Source organism: Echeneis naucrates, chromosome 17 (assembly GCF_900963305.1).
Source record: "Echeneis naucrates chromosome 17, fEcheNa1.1, whole genome shotgun sequence".
NCBI lineage: Eukaryota > Metazoa > Chordata > Actinopteri > Carangiformes > Echeneidae > Echeneis > Echeneis naucrates.
In genome coordinates, this window is record NC_042527.1 from 12,526,914 (window position 1) to 12,543,788 (window position 16,875).

General features: G+C 40.0%; 2 protein-coding genes across 5 annotated transcripts in view; both read left to right on the forward strand.

The window, feature by feature from the left end:
* Positions 1–8,472, forward strand: part of LOC115057632 (laminin subunit alpha-3-like) — a 50,660-nt gene extending 42,188 nt beyond the window's left edge. For 2 of the 3 annotated variants that reach the window (XM_029524800.1, XM_029524801.1), the window contains 19 exons: positions 26–174; positions 354–510; positions 618–745; positions 1,146–1,290; positions 1,386–1,481; positions 1,604–1,755; positions 1,841–1,958; positions 2,056–2,196; positions 2,338–2,468; positions 2,606–2,740; positions 2,857–2,977; positions 5,129–5,262; positions 5,387–5,567; positions 5,717–5,875; positions 5,959–6,124; positions 6,327–6,481; positions 6,706–6,799; positions 6,926–7,045; positions 7,174–8,472. In XM_029524800.1, coding sequence (XP_029380660.1) covers positions 26–174; positions 354–510; positions 618–745; positions 1,146–1,290; positions 1,386–1,481; positions 1,604–1,755; positions 1,841–1,958; positions 2,056–2,196; positions 2,338–2,468; positions 2,606–2,740; positions 2,857–2,977; positions 5,129–5,262; positions 5,387–5,567; positions 5,717–5,875; positions 5,959–6,124; positions 6,327–6,481; positions 6,706–6,799; positions 6,926–7,045; positions 7,174–7,316 — 2,625 coding nt within the window. In that variant the 3' untranslated portion in view covers positions 7,317–8,472. Of the gene's footprint in view, positions 1–25; positions 175–353; positions 511–617; positions 746–1,145; positions 1,291–1,385; positions 1,482–1,603; positions 1,756–1,840; positions 1,959–2,055; positions 2,197–2,337; positions 2,469–2,605; positions 2,741–2,856; positions 2,978–3,363; positions 3,515–5,128; positions 5,263–5,386; positions 5,568–5,716; positions 5,876–5,958; positions 6,125–6,326; positions 6,482–6,705; positions 6,800–6,925; positions 7,046–7,173 lie in introns of those variants that run through there. The other variant, XM_029524802.1, reaches the window with a different exon arrangement.
* Positions 8,473–9,157: 685 nt separating this feature from the next.
* On the forward strand, positions 9,158–16,755 carry LOC115057641 (tetratricopeptide repeat protein 39C-like). 2 transcript variants are annotated; one of them, XM_029524814.1, is made up of 14 exons: positions 9,158–9,502; positions 10,595–10,643; positions 11,240–11,368; positions 12,576–12,690; positions 12,837–13,242; positions 13,737–13,905; positions 14,014–14,107; positions 14,189–14,296; positions 14,396–14,505; positions 14,601–14,724; positions 14,821–14,918; positions 15,029–15,133; positions 15,257–15,295; positions 15,969–16,755. In XM_029524814.1, the coding sequence occupies exons 1-14, from the start codon at positions 9,357–9,359 to the stop codon at positions 16,056–16,058; spliced, it is 1,782 nt and encodes a 593-aa protein (XP_029380674.1). In that variant the 5' UTR covers positions 9,158–9,356; the 3' UTR covers positions 16,059–16,755. The 2 variants fall into 2 exon arrangements, with proteins under 2 accessions (XP_029380674.1, XP_029380673.1); XM_029524813.1 differs by having other exon boundaries at positions 12,576–12,685; positions 12,799–13,242.
* Positions 16,756–16,875: the final 120 nt, after the last annotated feature.

Sequence of the window (16,875 nt, forward strand, 5' to 3'; positions counted from 1 at the left end):
TAACAAACCACAACAACTTTTGCAGTCTTCTAAGAACTACATCGGCATGTACCTGAAGAGAAACATTCTGTACGGTGTGTACAAGCTGAACGGAGTGGAATATGAGATGAAATCAGGTGCCATCACCATGTCTGCATCTGAGCCCGCCAAGTTTGACAGAGTGGAGCTGAGCAGGTAAGCTCACACCTTAGTGAGTTATTTACCTGCCATTTATTTTTAATATGCACCCTTATCCGCTGTAACTTACCACATTTCTGTGTCTGTATTTTGAAATGAAGAACAACCGGCAAATTTGTGGAGAATGTGAGTGCTGTAAATTTGGCTATAATGCATTCTGCCTCCATCTAATATAGAATCTACCAAGACGCAAAGATTATCCTGACCAAAGATAGCACCTCGAGCACTCCTGGTGAGTCTATTAAGACTGATAAGGTGGGAAATGAGAAGAAGAACCTCCTGGACATCAGTGACATTGTCTTCTACGTTGGAGGTTACCCTGCAGACTTCACTGTAAGCTACAATTGAAAATAAGCAGCAACATATTTCCCTTTCACTGTTTGTCTCAGCTATGAGTTACTAATTGTCTTTCCTGTTGTACTTGTACTGTTGTACCACAGCCACCAGCTTCTCTGAACTACCCCGGCTACCGTGGCTGCATTGAGTTCTCCTCCTTCAATGACAAAATTGTCAGTCTCTATAACTTCCAAAGCGCCGAGAAAGTTAATATCGAGTCTCCATGCAAGAGGTATGTCCAGAAAAAGCCATATTTTGACATATTTTAAAACTTTAAATTTGTTTACATGACTGTCTTTTCTCGGCTGTGTCATTATAAAAGCATGCAGGAGAAAATTAATGTTATGTGCTTGATGTCTTGCCATCTAGTGTTTGAAATTTTCAGTAAGGCTCAACTATAGTTTATGTCACTGCTCCAGTAATATATACATTTTTTTTTTTTAATCACAAGGGCACTTCCTGAGAAAGGGTTTTTAACTACATATTGGTGCTTTTTTGGTGCTTGTATTTCTCTTTTATGATCTTTTATGATCTTGAACACTTGTATAGTTGTGGCCTTTTTTTTTCTTCTTTCTGTTTTTGATTAAATAAAAGTAAATAAAATAAAAGTTTTGATTCTTCCCTCTGGCTAGATATGTGCCACCAATGGATTCTGACTACTTTGAAGGCACTGGCTATGGAAGAGTGGTTATTGGAAAACCTTATAATGTGCTCCTCATCGGTATGTCAGTTTTCGCTCGTTCAGAGAATGGTCTCCTCTTATACATCGGAACTGAGGTAAATTCCGCTCCATGCACGTGTAGATTGTATAAACATACAAATAGAGCCACAATTTGTACAAATGTGTTTCTGCTGTTTCTTCCTAAACACAGGACACATACTTCACTGTGACATTAGAGAAGGGCTTCATTGTTATACGTAACAGTGCTGTCAGTGAACCAGCAATAAGCAAAACCAAGCTATTCCCGGTAAGAGTTTTTTTTTTTTTTTTTATTCTTATTCTTCTTTGTTTGTTTCTCCAGTATCTTCCACACAGCTAAATAAAGAGTCATTCTTTCAACCTCATTCTGCTCTTCTGCCCTTTCCTCAGACAACTGACTGGACAGATATCCTCATCATCAGCACAGGCAGGTCATTTGCGGTCCGTGCTGGACGCGATACAGTAGCCGAAATCAAACATCAGTACAATAATGACTTTAAGGAATACTACATTGGTGGTGCACCACAGGAGTTGAGAGAAAAGTATGTAGTTATTCTTCTAGCTATTGAATTATTATTTTCTGTGAATGTCAGTGACAGTAACTAGATTTTCCCTTCCTCCTTCCAGATACAACATCAACATACAGCCATTCAAAGGATGCCTGAAGAATTTGAAGCTGAATAAAGACTTCAAACCTATTGATGAGCAATTCGGCATCAGCAAAGGTTGTCCCAAGGACTCCCTGGTATGGCATAAACCTTTGCATCCCCGATCATGAACTTGTCTGTCCATTTGTATCACTGCCCAGTGAACTAACGTATAATGTCCGCATTCTTGTCTAGGTTCCTCGTAAAGCAGAGTTCAGCTTGGGGAGCTCTTTGTCGTCTGGGTTTACAGACTTCAACTTGGCCAATTCTGTTACTCTCTCTATCGGATTCAAGAGCACAGAGAATCAGGGCCTCATTCTACAGGACAAAGAGGCGGTCAGTCCTTCACTTTTGTGTATTTGACTTAAATCTGCTCATATTTTACATACTTTAACTCAAATGAATCTGATTTAGGCAAGACAACAGGGAGAAAATGCTCCAATTTCAAAGAACTGTTATTTTTCTGTCTTTTTCCAGGCTAATGGGATTAAACTTGCACTGGACAATGGCTACTTAACTCTCAGTTTCAACAACAAGATGTGGAAGTCTAACAAACAATACCACGATGGCCAGTGGCATTACTTGACTGTAACGAGATTAGCTGGAAAGTACGAAGAAAGCCGTGATTTTACCTTTACACATTATCACATATTAATCTGACTTTCCATGCATATTTAAGTAATACATGGGCCTAACTTGCAATTGAATTTTAATCAATGGTAATATGGTGATTTTCCCAAACCAGGGTTGGCCTGCTCATCGATGATGAAGATGAAGGTCAGGAGCAGAGTGGCAGCACTTCTATAGCTGATACAGCCGGTGCTGTGGTCCTGGGAGAACAGCAGTTCAAAGGCTGCCTTTCTAACCTCTACATAAGACGGTAATCTTTGATCATTCTGCTCCAAATCTATTTAGTGCCCTGTTCTTATTGCAGTGGAGCAAACTGCTGTATATACAAGAATTACCTTTATATGTTGTTTTTTTTTCTGTTTGCAGGGAAGGTAATATGTTCAAGCCTGAGGACTTAAGCAACTTCACAGCTTCTGGAAACGTCCTGCTTGATGTCTGTTATTCTGACAGTCCTGCTCAACTGATGCGAGATCGCATTTCTAAGAAGGTGAGGATTTTTACACTTACATTCTCACACATACTGTGATCCATTTTGATTATTAGTTCATTATTGTGATCGTGATGTTTTTCTTTAAATAAGTGAACAACTTGGCCCTAGATGAGACATTTGGCCTTTTGTTCAAAGGAAATCAGCTAGGTTCTCGCTCTCTGAATCAAGAGATGCCTTTTTTAGTGTAAACTTTCAAGCGAAATAGATTTTATTTCTTATTTTATTAACCGTCAAGACTAACATGTGCATTATGAATACGGTGACTTGAAGATTGATTCAACTCACAAGCAGTAAGTCGATCTGACTTACTTTCACACTTTGTATTTACACAGCGTTTCTTTTGTTGACATTGTTTACATAAAATTCTGCTGCCTTGTTTCTAGAGATGAAGAAGAAGGAGCCCTAAGACCTGCTGATGCTGACAAGAATCTAATATTGACATGAAAAACTGTCATTTTGAACCAGCTCATTCATATAAAGTGTACTTAAATAAAAAAAAAAGCATGAATGTTCCAGTAATCAAGAATTATAAAATGTATTGTATCTTTGTCTGTTCTATTTAAAAATCCTAATAACTAGCAACAAAAACTTGTGAATAACAAGCTTGAAATCATCTCATGTCTCTTCTCTTTCTTTCATTTAACTTAGTAATGAGCCACTTTCTAACTGTCATTTTCAAGCACGTTTGATCTGACTCACTATTCTCACACGTAATGCAATCAAGAATCAACAAGCAATATGTCTGATTGTATGATAGAAATGGAAAGTTCACCATCAGTTAAATTTTCATGAAGCTGAACACAGTAACCATTTTATATAATGTTCACATCCAATAATCACAATGGAGAATTTTTGGCCTGTGACTCTGGTACTTTGTCTCACATGAATTTGACTTTTTTTTATTCTACTCTCAAGGACACAGACTGATTTTAAGTTTGAATTCAAATTGATTTGATTGAAAAACACCTATGAATTTCTGTTGTCAGTCAGAAAAATCTTATGAGATACAAAACAAAATTTACGCTTCCATCAATAATGCCCTCCGATTAAGTGTAAATATTTCACAGCTAAGCCTGATCTTGTAGTGAAATATTGGAGGCCTACTTGAACTTAAGTGTATAAATAGGACTTTGTTTCGTGCTTTTCAATAATAAGTAACTCTCATTATACCAATATAACTCATACATCAAACAAATCTCAGATCTCAAAAGCATGATTACTCTATTTCACCAAATCACCCGGTCTTGCATGCCAACCATCACTTACTAAACTCTGCTGTCTGTTTAAAAGGCACCACATCACAACTACCATCAATTCTTTAAGTCCTTTGCATCACAGTATTGATTCAATAATTAATTTTCTGGTGTTGCATGAGTTAACAGGAGTGCAATACCCAGCTGACACTACAGGCTGGACTCTAGTACAGAATACGCAATGCTTTAAAAGTCACGCATAATTTATGTGCTTCACCTGGAGTTTGAGAAGCAGCATACATCACACTGTGTAATGAGCTGTGAGGTTAAAGCTGACGCTCAGCAATTATTGATTTCTTCTATCATATCAAGACCTCATGAGCCATTTAAGGACAGTCTGAGCCTGTTAAGACTTCATCTCTGAGTATCTTTGGGCGTTTGCCAAACTGAAATTGTCCAAAGCATAAGAGCAGCTACTTTCTTGCATGCTGGAACAAGCAGCTGTGCAAGCATGAAGCCATAACTGTGTTGAAACCTACACTAAAAGTTTGTGGGGGTTTTTTGAAACACAACAAACTTGAATCAAACGCCTTAATGTACTAAACTAAATATCTATAGCCATAATTACCAGGTCCGTACTCTATCCTGTCACCATCAGTACTTACTCTGTAAGTGCTGAAATCATAACTGTAAGGTTGCATTTGACCATTTTCATGAATGATTTTAGCCAACAGTGGTACTAAACTGAATGTTTTTAGGTTTCAGACAGAAAAATGATCTCAAAATAAATCGACTGACTTATTATTATTACTGGGGAAATAATCATAATTAGTTCATAATACCTAGGTTTCCTATACATTGTTGTCATTACTGTATACTCTCTGACAGCATTCTTCTTCTCTTCACATATTATGCTGAGTGAGTGTTTGTTTTGTTTGTGTGTGTGCTGTTTTAGGACAGTGTGATGGAGGTGATAAATGAGAGTGCATCAGCGTGTGGACAGCCAGCCTTGGTTCAGCACGGTTATCGCCTTGGGGGGGCTGTTAGCAGCCTGAGCTACAGTCTTCCCCTACAGGTCCTACAGCCCAGGTCAGAAAGCAGTCTCACCCCACTGCAAATACGTCTTTACACACACACACACACACACACACATACAGAGTTAAATCCAGAACATACAAACACTGAAGTTGCTGCTTCTGATTATCCTCGCCAGACCCCACTTCTCTCTGGATGTCAGGACTCGATCTCCTGAAGGCCTGCTGTTCTTTGCTGCTACCAGAGGAGAGCGTGCTCACCTTGCTCTGTACCTGTCCAAGGGCAGGATCAGATTGTCTGTTGGCAAACAAAAGGAGATTTTCAACCGAGAAAAGTACAATGATGGAAAGTGGCATTCGGTCAGTGGACTCATTTTAGCTAATTTTAATCGTATCTCCACAAAGACTCAACAAAGCATTTGTGTAATTTTTAGAAGTGCTGTTGTTGAGTTACTGATCTCCATGCCACAGATTAAAACTAAACACTTTCTTGTGCTTTATGTATGTAGGTCATTTTCAGTTTGGAGAAGAAGAAATTCCGATTGGTTGTGGATGGGATCAGAGCTCAGGATGGTCAGCTGTCAAGCACAGAGTTAACATCAATGCGGCAGTTCATTTCACCTTTGTACCTGGGAAGTGCTCCAGAATCCCTTCACAAACAGTTAAAGGTAAAATAAAGAAAACAAGTGCACACTGGCAAATTTTCATATATCAAAATGTCCAGAATTCCTATGGCTATCTCTTTTTCCAGGCAAAGGCCCTTCCAAAACAAAGTGTGTCTGGCTGTATCCGCAATTTCAAAATGAATGGAGCACCAATGTTAAATCCGACCACAAATCACGGTGCTGGCCCCTGCTTCGAGGGACAGACACAGAAAGGGGCTTATTTCTCAGGAAACAGAGCTCATGTTATCATCAGTGAGTTCTCAATCTGACAACAGACTGACAAATATGTTTATCCATGAAAAAAGTCAGTAACACATTCTTGACCATACTATGGTCAGATTGCTAGAACATTTCATATCAGTTATTTATTTCTTGTTATCTTGCTACTCACAGTCATAATTATATGCAACACTGGCAAAAAAGAGACCCACGTTGTTGTGTTTTTCTGTTTCAGACGACTCCTTTGTTGTGGGCTCCAGCTTTGAGCTGCTGTTTAATATTCGTCCACGCAATCCAACTGGACTCTTGCTACATGTTGGTGACTTTGGCAGGACACAATATGGGCCCATGATTGGCCACTATCTCAGCATCTACATGCTGAGAGGAGAGGTGAGACTAGGCAATCTATTTGTTGTTATCATATTAGTGGATTTTCATGACTTAGCAGGAAAAACAAAAACCAAAACAACAATGCTGCACTATTCTTGGCTTCTGTTCTCCATCGTAAACACATCGGCAACAGATCCTAAAGTAAATCTAAACTGAATTCATGCCAAGACTTCCACCTCCTATGTTACTGAAAGGATGATGTTTGGACATGCTCTTGTTTGCAGGTGGTGGTGCAGGTTAACAACGGAAAAGGAGAATTCATGGTGTCGGTTAAGCCAAAAGCTTCCCTCTGTGATGGAATGTTTCATAAAGTTTCAGGTAAAAAAAAAAAAGAAAAGAAAGTGGGATAAGAATTATAAAGGACAAACTAAATGATTTTTAATGCCTGTAAGGTTGCTGTCGTAATGATGATCTACATGACGTTCCTGTCCATGTGTCCTCTAGTAATCAAGAGGAAACATATTGTGCAACTTCATGTGGACACAGTGGACAGTTACAAGATTGGACCACCATCTTCCACGATCACTTTGACCAAAGACCCCCTGTATGTGGGTGGCATTCCTGGTGAGTGTTACGCTGTCACTCTGGGTGTTTGGTTTACATCTTTTTGTACACAATAAAATGTGATAACACAGCAAAATGCTGACATTTGGAAAAAAAATCACTTAACTCGGCGTGCCTTTTCGTTGCAGAGATTTCGATGCAGCAGATGCTCCCCGTCACATCGTCCTTCGTGGGATGCATCCAGGACATGAGGATCAATGATGACACTGTCTCTTTTGAGAGACTTTCTTCTGTCTTTGGTCCAGTCAACCTCAAAGAGTGTCCGGGCTGAACGTGTCTCACTGCATCATCACTAAACAAGCCTAGGGACCACATCCACAGCAAAGTCATTGTGCAATCAGTTTCCAAGACAGAGAATGTGTTTGAATGTACATATTATGAGAAGAGTGTTTCAGTGTTTGAGTGTGTGTCAGTGTGAGTGTTTGCTCTGTTTAACTGTTTTGTATTTATTTTGTGATAAAACCACATAACATGGCACCAATTCACGACAACATATTCATTACAGTTGCTTTACAGTCTGACGTGTTGGTCTATTAATTCTCCATTGACAACCAAAGTCTACTGAATATGCTTGTGATTGATCAGGGCTGCAGCATGAGCAACCCCGCACTTTATGAAAAACAAAATTATGCTTTTTGTGACTTTTTTTTTTTTTTTTTTGGATGGAGATCAGTTAGAAGTCAATGTTCTTTTTCTTGTTTGTTGAACTCAAAACTTTATTGTCGAATAATTATGTTTACAACCAGAGTTTTTACTTCAGTGACATTTTAGGGGTTGCCATGCAATTTCATATTCACTTCCATATACCTGCATGTAGAACATAGCATTTTAACTGGAGAGTAAATTAATGTGGTTTTTCCCATATTGTATTACTGTTGCTCTAAATTCACGTTCCATTTTGCATTCCTCTCACATAAATGAGGATGTTATGTGTGGCTGTTAATAGCAGCCATAAAACAACATTTCTCTACGTTGAAAATACAGTCATACAGTAATGGGACCATTTAGCTCATATTACTAAAACGTTAAAGTAATAAACAAAAAATAAAATGATGTAATTAAACTCACTAGCAAGTGTTTACGTATTTGCCTTGTACATTTACTCCAAAACAAGTGATATGAGAAAGTATATGCATGAAAATCTGACACATTTGTACATCCATTCCCGTGCTGTGACCACTGTTTTGCAATCTGTTTGAGAAATGTTCTTTGTAAATGTGCTGTAGTTAGGGCTTGAAAAATATCCTTTAACTTGTGAAAATGTTGACAGTGCATATTATTTCATGCTCTGAGACATGATTTTTGAGAAATCTGGGATTAATTGTTGAATTGTACTCAGCAACCTGTGTAAACATTTGATTGTACGGTTGGATAAATATAAATTACCCTTTTTTTGGTATCATTTTGGTATCAGAAAAGTTGTCAAGTCGCCGGTCTCTGGAGGGGTCTGTTCTTGTCTCTGGGGGGGTCCAGTCTGTGGAGGGCACAGTTATCAGATAATCCATGTCATGATCCATCCATCTACCTTTTCCTTGCTATAGCCCAGTCCATCACTCACACTACAGACAATTTAGTCACCCAGACAGGTTCGAACCCGAGACCTTCCTTCAAGGCACACAGCAGAAAACTGGTAGATCAGCAACCTCCACCTGTATTGTTCACTTACATCCCAGTTCATATACAACTGCAAATCTGAATATTTGCCAGTTTTCCCAATTTTCATTTATTGTCAATTTACCATATGCAGGTTTTGACTCTTGGTCAGATAAAGAAAAATATATTTTCTGTTCTGCCAGCTGTAAATATTGGTTTTATCCATGCAGTTTGGATTAACACAACTCTGTCCACATCAATTACTTGACCCAAAAAAGGAGACAATTTCATTAATCACAATAACTGAGCTCAAAATAAACTAAAACAAAGAAAAAATCTCATGACACTGATATTGTAAGTATACATTTTTGACAGATCAGATCACTTAATGTAATATATTCTGCAGTGATTATTATTATATTATTTGTGCACAGCCCGTGCCTCTCATCGGAAAAGCGACAATTCCCGTAGCAAGTGAAGGCCACACGTTTCCTGTCTGACAGCACGTGAACGCAGCACCGCAGCACCGGAATGTGGAGCGGCGGCCCGGCAGGCAGGAAGACGGACAGCTAACCGACCCGAAAACATGGCTCTAAACTGCGTGTGCTCACAGCTGCTCCTCTGCCTGTAAGTTAAACTAACCGGGGAATTACCGCCCGTCCCCTCCTCCCTTCCCCCGGCTGCCTTCACTTCCTCCCCTCCGGTATCGGCTGCTTCAATGGCGGACCCGGCGGAACCGGCCCCGGGAGGCGCCGAGGAGGAGAAGCCGGTGTTGGTGAACGACGCAGAGCTCGCCCTGAGAGGGATAAACCTGCTGCTCAACAACGGCTTCAAGGAAAGCGACGAGCTGTTCAAAAAATACAGGTGTGTGTGTGTGTGTGTGTGTGTGTGTGTGTGTGTGTGTGTGTGTGTGTGTGTGTGTGTGTGTGTGTGTTTGTGTTTGTTTTCTCAGGCGGCTGTTAAATGTTGTGTACAAGTGCATGTAAGGCTTCAAACAGACCAGCACCTCCTGTGTTCAGTTTGTATAATCATATAAATATTAACACAACACACACACACACACACCTGCTCAGACAGGTTTGTGGTTGTCTCCTGTCTCTTACACTGCCACACTTGCAGAGGTCAGGTCAGTCTGTATGATCAGATGCTTCCTGTCATGACACTCAACTTGCTTTAAGTTCCTTTGAGCAGGTTTGTGACGTATTTGTCATTTTGGCTCCGTGTTTACATTTCACAACCATGTAAAAGTTGTTGGATAGTTGCACATGCCCAGGCCTGTTCTGCAAACAGTTCCTTTTGTTCAGGGGGGTTTAACCTGTAAATGAACCTGTTTGGATCCGGACACACAACTGAGAAACCATGCCGTTCAAAATGTTGTGTGTTTTTTTTTTTTTTTTTTTTCCCACCACGGGGAACTTGGATTTTACTGGACTAACCTTCTTTAACTCTTTAAGTTAAAACTTTTGGGAATCCTGGCTCTCACGCCCGACGCGTGCTGATTTCACGAATCTTCCTCAGTCATGCTGTGGTGGTGTTATAAGGGTTGATATCTCTGGGAAGGCTACACTTTAAACATAGATGCCACAGAAAGACACCCCCTGTGTGTCCTGCCCCTCCCCCTGAAAGCTTTAAATGTCACCTCTCCCACTAATTACCTTAAGCCCTGCCTGTCATCCTTTTTTTTTTTTTTGATGATGTAGGAAAGTGAAGGACATTAAAGACATGCAAAAATGTGACTGTCTTTATTAACCAATTTCCTGGTGTCATAGATGTGTTGCATAATGCAGAGCATTAAATTACTACCAATGCTGTGACGCTTTTCGCTAACTGTGACTTTTTGCCTCAACGTTTGTCCAGTGCTTGATGCATCAAAGACACTCTACACAGTTTTATCACCACGCTCATTCTTTTAAGCCCTTTATCTATCACTATCTCTTTTTTCATCATCTCTTGCAGGAACCACAGTCCTCTGATGAGTTTTGGGGCCAGTTTTGTCAGTTTTCTGGTGAGTCACAAAGCGATAGCTACAGCTTCAACAAGGTGCCACTCATTTAGTCCAAATTCTGACTGACAGATTCACAACCCACAAGCTAGTTTTGTTTCAAAATGAGGTTCAAGGAACTTCCATTGGGTTTTTTGGTGGACACGGAAGCCATGCCTGGCATGAAAGTGGAAGAAAATAATTTTTGTTTGGTCATTTCTGTTTTATTTTTGCTTAATTTGCACTTTCTTCCAAAGTCACTGACAATAACTCTGTTCAGATGTAAAAACCAGATGTCAGTAAAATTATTTGCCCTGGAGAGTTTGCAAGCGTCACAAGGTTGTCAGCAGTTTAAGATACAGTTTTTTATTAAGAGTGAAAATGTTACTGATGTGTGTAGGTGGCTGCATGTTCTACTCAGCTGTTCCACATGAACGCTTTCAGATAAAAACAAAGGGTGACCCCTCTTTAAATTTGTATGTTTGTATGAAATGAAATGTTTGTATGAATAATTTACAACCAGGTAACATTTTTTGGTTCACTTTTTAGACCTGCCTATCAGCAGCAGTTAGCATTAGTGTAACACAATGATGACTATAAAGTGTTTGTCTGTTTTGTAGAATGCCATGATGACATTTGAAGAGGAGAAAATGCAGTTGGCTTTTGAGGACCTTAAAGCTACAGAGAAAATGTGTGAGAGTGAGAACACTGGTGTGATTGAAACTATTAAAAACAAGATCAAGCGGAGTGTGAGTAACCTTTTACATGTCAATTAATATAATATACATGATATACAGTGGCTTCAGAAACTGTTGACAGTGGTCATTTTGGCACTTCAGTCCGAACCTAAAGCCCATAATTACAAAATGAAAACATGTTTGTTTTTTTCATGTATTAATAATCGGAAAATTAACTCTTGTTATTTAAAAAAAATGTTGATTTGCTGTGGCTCTACATATTGTGGTCAGATGAATCCTGTTTGCTTTAATAATTCTTTTGAACCGATTAGCATTAGACAGACATGTACCTATGTGTACACAAGGTGCTCGAGTTTACATGACTAAAACCAAGCAACGAAATATAAAGAATCTTCTGATTCCTGTCATATAATTACTGTGAAACATGGATAAGAGAAAGGACACAAAATAACTAGCATGCAAATTGAGAGTGGCCTCAGTAAAAAAGAACTAAATAAATGGACTATGAGAGCATAAAGAAAACAAGATTATCTTGATGATAAGGTAAAAACCGAACACATTTGGCAGCTCTCCAAACACCAAACCCGTCTCTGCAGATCAGCTGGGTTAATACCGTTGCTCTGGTGAGGCATTGGTGGCATCAGCATCATACTCCATCTGGGGGTTGCTCTCAGGGACAGTAAGAAGGGTCAGAAGTGACAGAGGGTGAGTGCAGCCCAATGCAGAGAGGTCCTGATCCAGAGTGCACCCCGACACAGAGTGTGCAGTTCACTTTTCAACAAGATAATGACCCGGACCATAAAACCTGTCCTGTCAAATCCTGGAGTTGTTACAGTACAAGTCAGTGATTGTCCTTGAGCGGTCCAGACTTAAACCCCACAGAGGAATTGTGCCAGGACCTGGAGTTGACAGTAAACTGATGCTTCCCATCCAATCTCATAGATCTTTAGAGGATCTTCTGTAAAGAATGACACAAACTGCACAAAGCTGATGGGCAAAACTTGTAGAGATTTACACAGGAAAACCTACACTTTATTTCAAAAAACAAAACTTGATCATGTACAAAAAATAAATTTTTAAAACCATGCTTTCATTTTATCCTTGAGGGTAAATATTGGTGTATATTGAATATTAACTGATAGGGATTTCTGATTTACATCTAATGTACAAAGGGTCTGAATACCTTCTGAAACTATTGTATAAAGTGCTGTGTCCCTTGTCGCACCAGTCTGTAAGTGTGAGGTATTTTTGTGGGCAGGCGGATGCTCAGAGGTCGGGTGTGGCTGCAGTGGACCGACTCCAGAGGCAGATCATCATTGCAGACTGCCAGGTTTACCTTGCAGTCCTGTCTTTCATCAAACAAGAGCTGTCAGGTAAGGGAAGGCTAGTCATTTTATATAAACTATATAGCGTAGACACTAATGGAGTAAATATAACCAGGTTTGTTTTTTTAGATACCAGGAGGTGCTTGTCAAAACAAGTCACTTTTTCAATGAATTCAACTTCAATCCCCTGACAGCATACATCAAAGGAGGCTGGATCCTCCGTAAAGCCTGGAAGATATACAACAAATGTTACAGTGACATCACACACCTGCAGGAGGGCACCAGAAGAAGGGCCTCAGAACAACAAGTGGTGCCACTTCTATCGCCGTCATCATCCTCTGAGCCACCCAACCACACGCGCTCGTCATCCCCTGGGCCAAGCCGATCCCACAAGTTTGACAGCATCAGCTCAGAGGCTCTGGATAGGCTGAAAGGTTCTGTCAGCTTTGGCTACGGCCTGTTCCACCTCTGCATCTCGATGGTGCCACCACACCTCCTGAAGATTGTGAACCTGCTCGGCTTCCCAGGCGACCACCTTCAGGGCTTGTCAGCACTCACATATGCCAGTGAAAGTAAGGACATGAAGGCCCCCTTAGCTACGTGAGTATGTGAGTGAGTACGTACGTTTGTGAATCTGCAGTTTGGTTGTAATTCTGGATTACCACACATAATTACAGCTTAATTCAGAAAGTGCAATGAAGAAGCATTTTTCAGACTTTATGCAATTAGCCTATAACAAATCTACAAAATGCTGGACTAACTCTGGCTTCTGTTGTATGAGATCATACCTTGGTATTGAATCAATTATAAATCCTTCCAACTCAATAATATTTACTCAACTCCTTTAAATCACCAGTGGGAGTTGGTCATATCTAACAAGTTTAAGTGGTGCCACCTAAACTGCTCCCTAGATTGTGTAGGCATGAAAGAATTATCTACTATTTCTTATATACGGTTCATCTGCTTTATCAAAAAATTCATCAAAAATCATTACTCATTGCTCTCATTTTGCACAAGTAGTCATGGTTGTAAAATGACATGTTTTCCGGTGGAGTACAGCATGAACTCTGTCTGTGTCTGTGCTTCCGTCACAGTTTGGCCCTCCTGTGGTACCACACAGTAGTGCAGCCCTTCTTTGCTCTAGATGGCACAGACACACGGGCAGGTCTAAAAGAAGCCAAGTCCATTCTCCATCAGAGAGAGGCTATCTATCCAAACTCCTCCCTCTTCATGTTTTTCAAAGGCAGAGTCCAACGGCTTGAGGTGAGTACATGTTTTTTTTTTTTTTAATCTGATGCTATATCAGTTGGGAAAACTCAATTTTACCTTACTGTAACTGTTACTCACACTACAAAGTTCCCCCTTTTTTAGTGCCAGATAACTAGTGCCTTGACGTCCTTCAGCGATGCATTAGAGCTGGCCTCTGACCAGAGGGAGATTCAGCACGTTTGTTTATATGAAATAGGTACCATATTCTCTCTCAGACTTTAAACCACCATATTTAGTGCTAGACTGTGTAACAATTTCTGATTGTTGACCATTTTAGGTTGGTGCAGCATGATCGAACTGAACTACAGCGAAGCCTACCGGGCCTTTGAACGACTGAAGACAGAGTCTCGTTGGTCTCAGTGCTACTATGCCTATTTAACTGCAGGTACTAACACAAATGGTTCGAGTCAGAAGCACTTCTTCTGACTTGAGCCTTGGCCTCTGAATTTTTTTGTTTTGTTGTTGTTGTTGTGCTGTTGTCTAGTTTGCCAAGGAGCCACAGGTGATCTGGATGGTGCACTCTCTGTTTTTAAGGATGTTCAAAAACTCTTCAAACGCAAGAATAATCAGATAGAGTTGTTCTCCATGAAGAGGGTGAGTGTGCATCCAGCTGATACCATGTATCCTATCATGCATTCTTGGAAAATACAGTGAAAGTCAGTAAACTGTTTATTCACATATTTCACCAGGCGGAGAAGCTCAGGAGCCCCAGTTTGTCCAAAGAGCTGTGCATCATGTCTGTGATTGAGATACTTTATCTGTGGAAAGCGCTGCCCAACAGCTCCAGTGTCAAGCTGCACACAATGGCACAAGGTACTCAGTGTTTCAAAAGAGCCTCACATAACACAGATAACATAAGCTTTGTTTGTAGTGTTTGTTGTGATATTAACTATATTTTTCTTATTTTAGTCCTTCAAAGCATCGATGATGCTTCAAATTCAGGCCTGAAAAACCTCCTCCTTGGTGCCATAAACGGATGTCTTCACAATACCAAAGATGCTATTCAGGTACCCATACACCAAGGAAATGTAATGGTGCTTGAAAAAGTAGCAGATTATTTAACAAACTAAACTCATCTACTGTATTATGGCCAAATTGTTCCCCAATTAATTTGCAGTATTTCCAACTGGCTATGAGGGATGAGGTCGGTCGTCTGACCAACTCTTATGTTCAGCCCTACTCCTGCTATGAACTGGGCTGTGTACTGCTGAACACCGCAGAGGCAAGTTTTTTTTCTTTTATGTAAAAAAAAAAAAAAAAAAACAGAGACGCAGTGTCTAGTTTTATCTGAAGTGGTTGAGAAGTCATGCAGCCTAATAAATATTTCATTCTATCTCTTTTCCAGTCTGCAGGGACAGGTCGCATGCTAATGCTTCAGGCCAAGGTACAGTGGATTTCTTCATTTGCTTTACAATTTCAAAGAGAGGTACTTTACACTGGATTTTACTGCATAGTGGCTGTTCCTCTAACAGGCTTTAGGAAATGGTTTGTTCCTGCCAAAGCCTGGCAACGATCTGTCATCAAATTGTTATTTAAATATTGAGTTGAGCCGGTTTTATTTGGATTTCTGCCTTCAACATTTTTGATGGGTCATGCATAAAGATTGGGATTGAATAACTGTCTAGCCAACTTGTCCTTGTGACAGTTCATATTCTCTTTGGAACCAATGACTTTCCTAATGGCTCAGTGCTCTCACAAAATCTTGGTGGAGCAGCCACTTTGCCCCGATGGTGCTCCCGCTCGCAGGGTGCCCCGGACCCTCAGGAAGTGGGAGACCTCACATTGGGCCTGTTAGTTTAGACAAGGGGTGTTTGTCTGACCTCACCATGAAAGTCTTGACAGACCAAATCCTGCCACAACCTTTTTTTGAATGAATGAAATATTAAATTCCAAAAGGTAGGAGTGAGTCAAATAGAATCTGCATTACAGGCACTGGTCTGATACAGTAACATTGACTTTCTAAGTGGATGCTGACATTGACATATGTGACAAGCTTATAGGGCTGTGTTACAGGCAGAGTGCACACACAAACTTTTACTCCCTCTTTTCTTATAAAGGAGGACTACGCTGGCTACGACTTTGAGAACAGGCTCCATGTTCGTATTCACTCAGCACTGGCCTCCTTGAGTGCTGCAGCACAACCCTGACCAAGTTTGACCAGCATTGCAGAGAACTGGAAGAAATTCTCTTTGAGAAAGTCAATTTGTTTTTGGGCACTGAAATTCCAGAGTTTTATTTGTCTTGATTTCTTTGTTTTCATGTTATGTGCCATTATATAATTTTAAAATCTGTACAATATGTACAGTAGGTGTTAATGGAAGAACAGTTACCAGGGTTTTACTGCTACTGCACAGTAAGTTGATTAAATTGGTGTTTTTTGTTTACATTATTGATTTTCATTAGCTGCCAGTTTAACAAATGCCCTTTTTTTTTTTTCCTTTTTTTAAATGGCGTCAGTCATATTGCCTCGATAGGTCAGTGATGCAGAGAAAGGTCAGGCCATGCAACCAACACGTCTATTAGGTGATGAAGCCATTAAAATGACTACACAGCCTGCAACTTTGAGAAGTTCATTCGTATCATGAGTGTTGGCTTTGACATTTGTCTTAAAGGCTTTGCAATCCTGAGTCATGACTAGAAAGTTTTTTGTTTTTTTTAAAGAGCATAGCCCCTTTTTATAAGCACAATTATTAAGACTGTAAATACATCTTGCATTAAAGTTGTAAAAATGTGCCAACATTATGTTGTGCCACTTTTGCGTGGCCTAGATGAATTGTTTGTTGTAAACTGGTTCTACTTCATTTGTTGATAACATAATAAAACAACCTTCCAGTTTGCAATATTAATTTTAAGTATGTTCCAGCTGAACCAGGTGTGTGCACCACTGACTGCACCTTTAAGGTTTCTGTTCTGAAGCAAATTAATTGAGCAGCATGTTCAAAGTTGAACAGTGATTGCAGCCAC

Coding starts and splice junctions, on each gene's coding strand:
- LOC115057641 (XM_029524813.1), top strand. CDS start 9,357: ATGGCGGACCCGGCGGAACCGGCCCCGGGAGGCGCCGAGGAGGAGAAG. Junction 12,686..12,798: donor TCTTTCATCAAACAAGAGCT/GTCAGGTAAGGG, acceptor TGTCAAAACAAG/TCACTTTTTCAATGAATTCA. Junction 14,297..14,395: donor CTATGCCTATTTAACTGCAG/GTACTAACACAA, acceptor GCTGTTGTCTAG/TTTGCCAAGGAGCCACAGGT.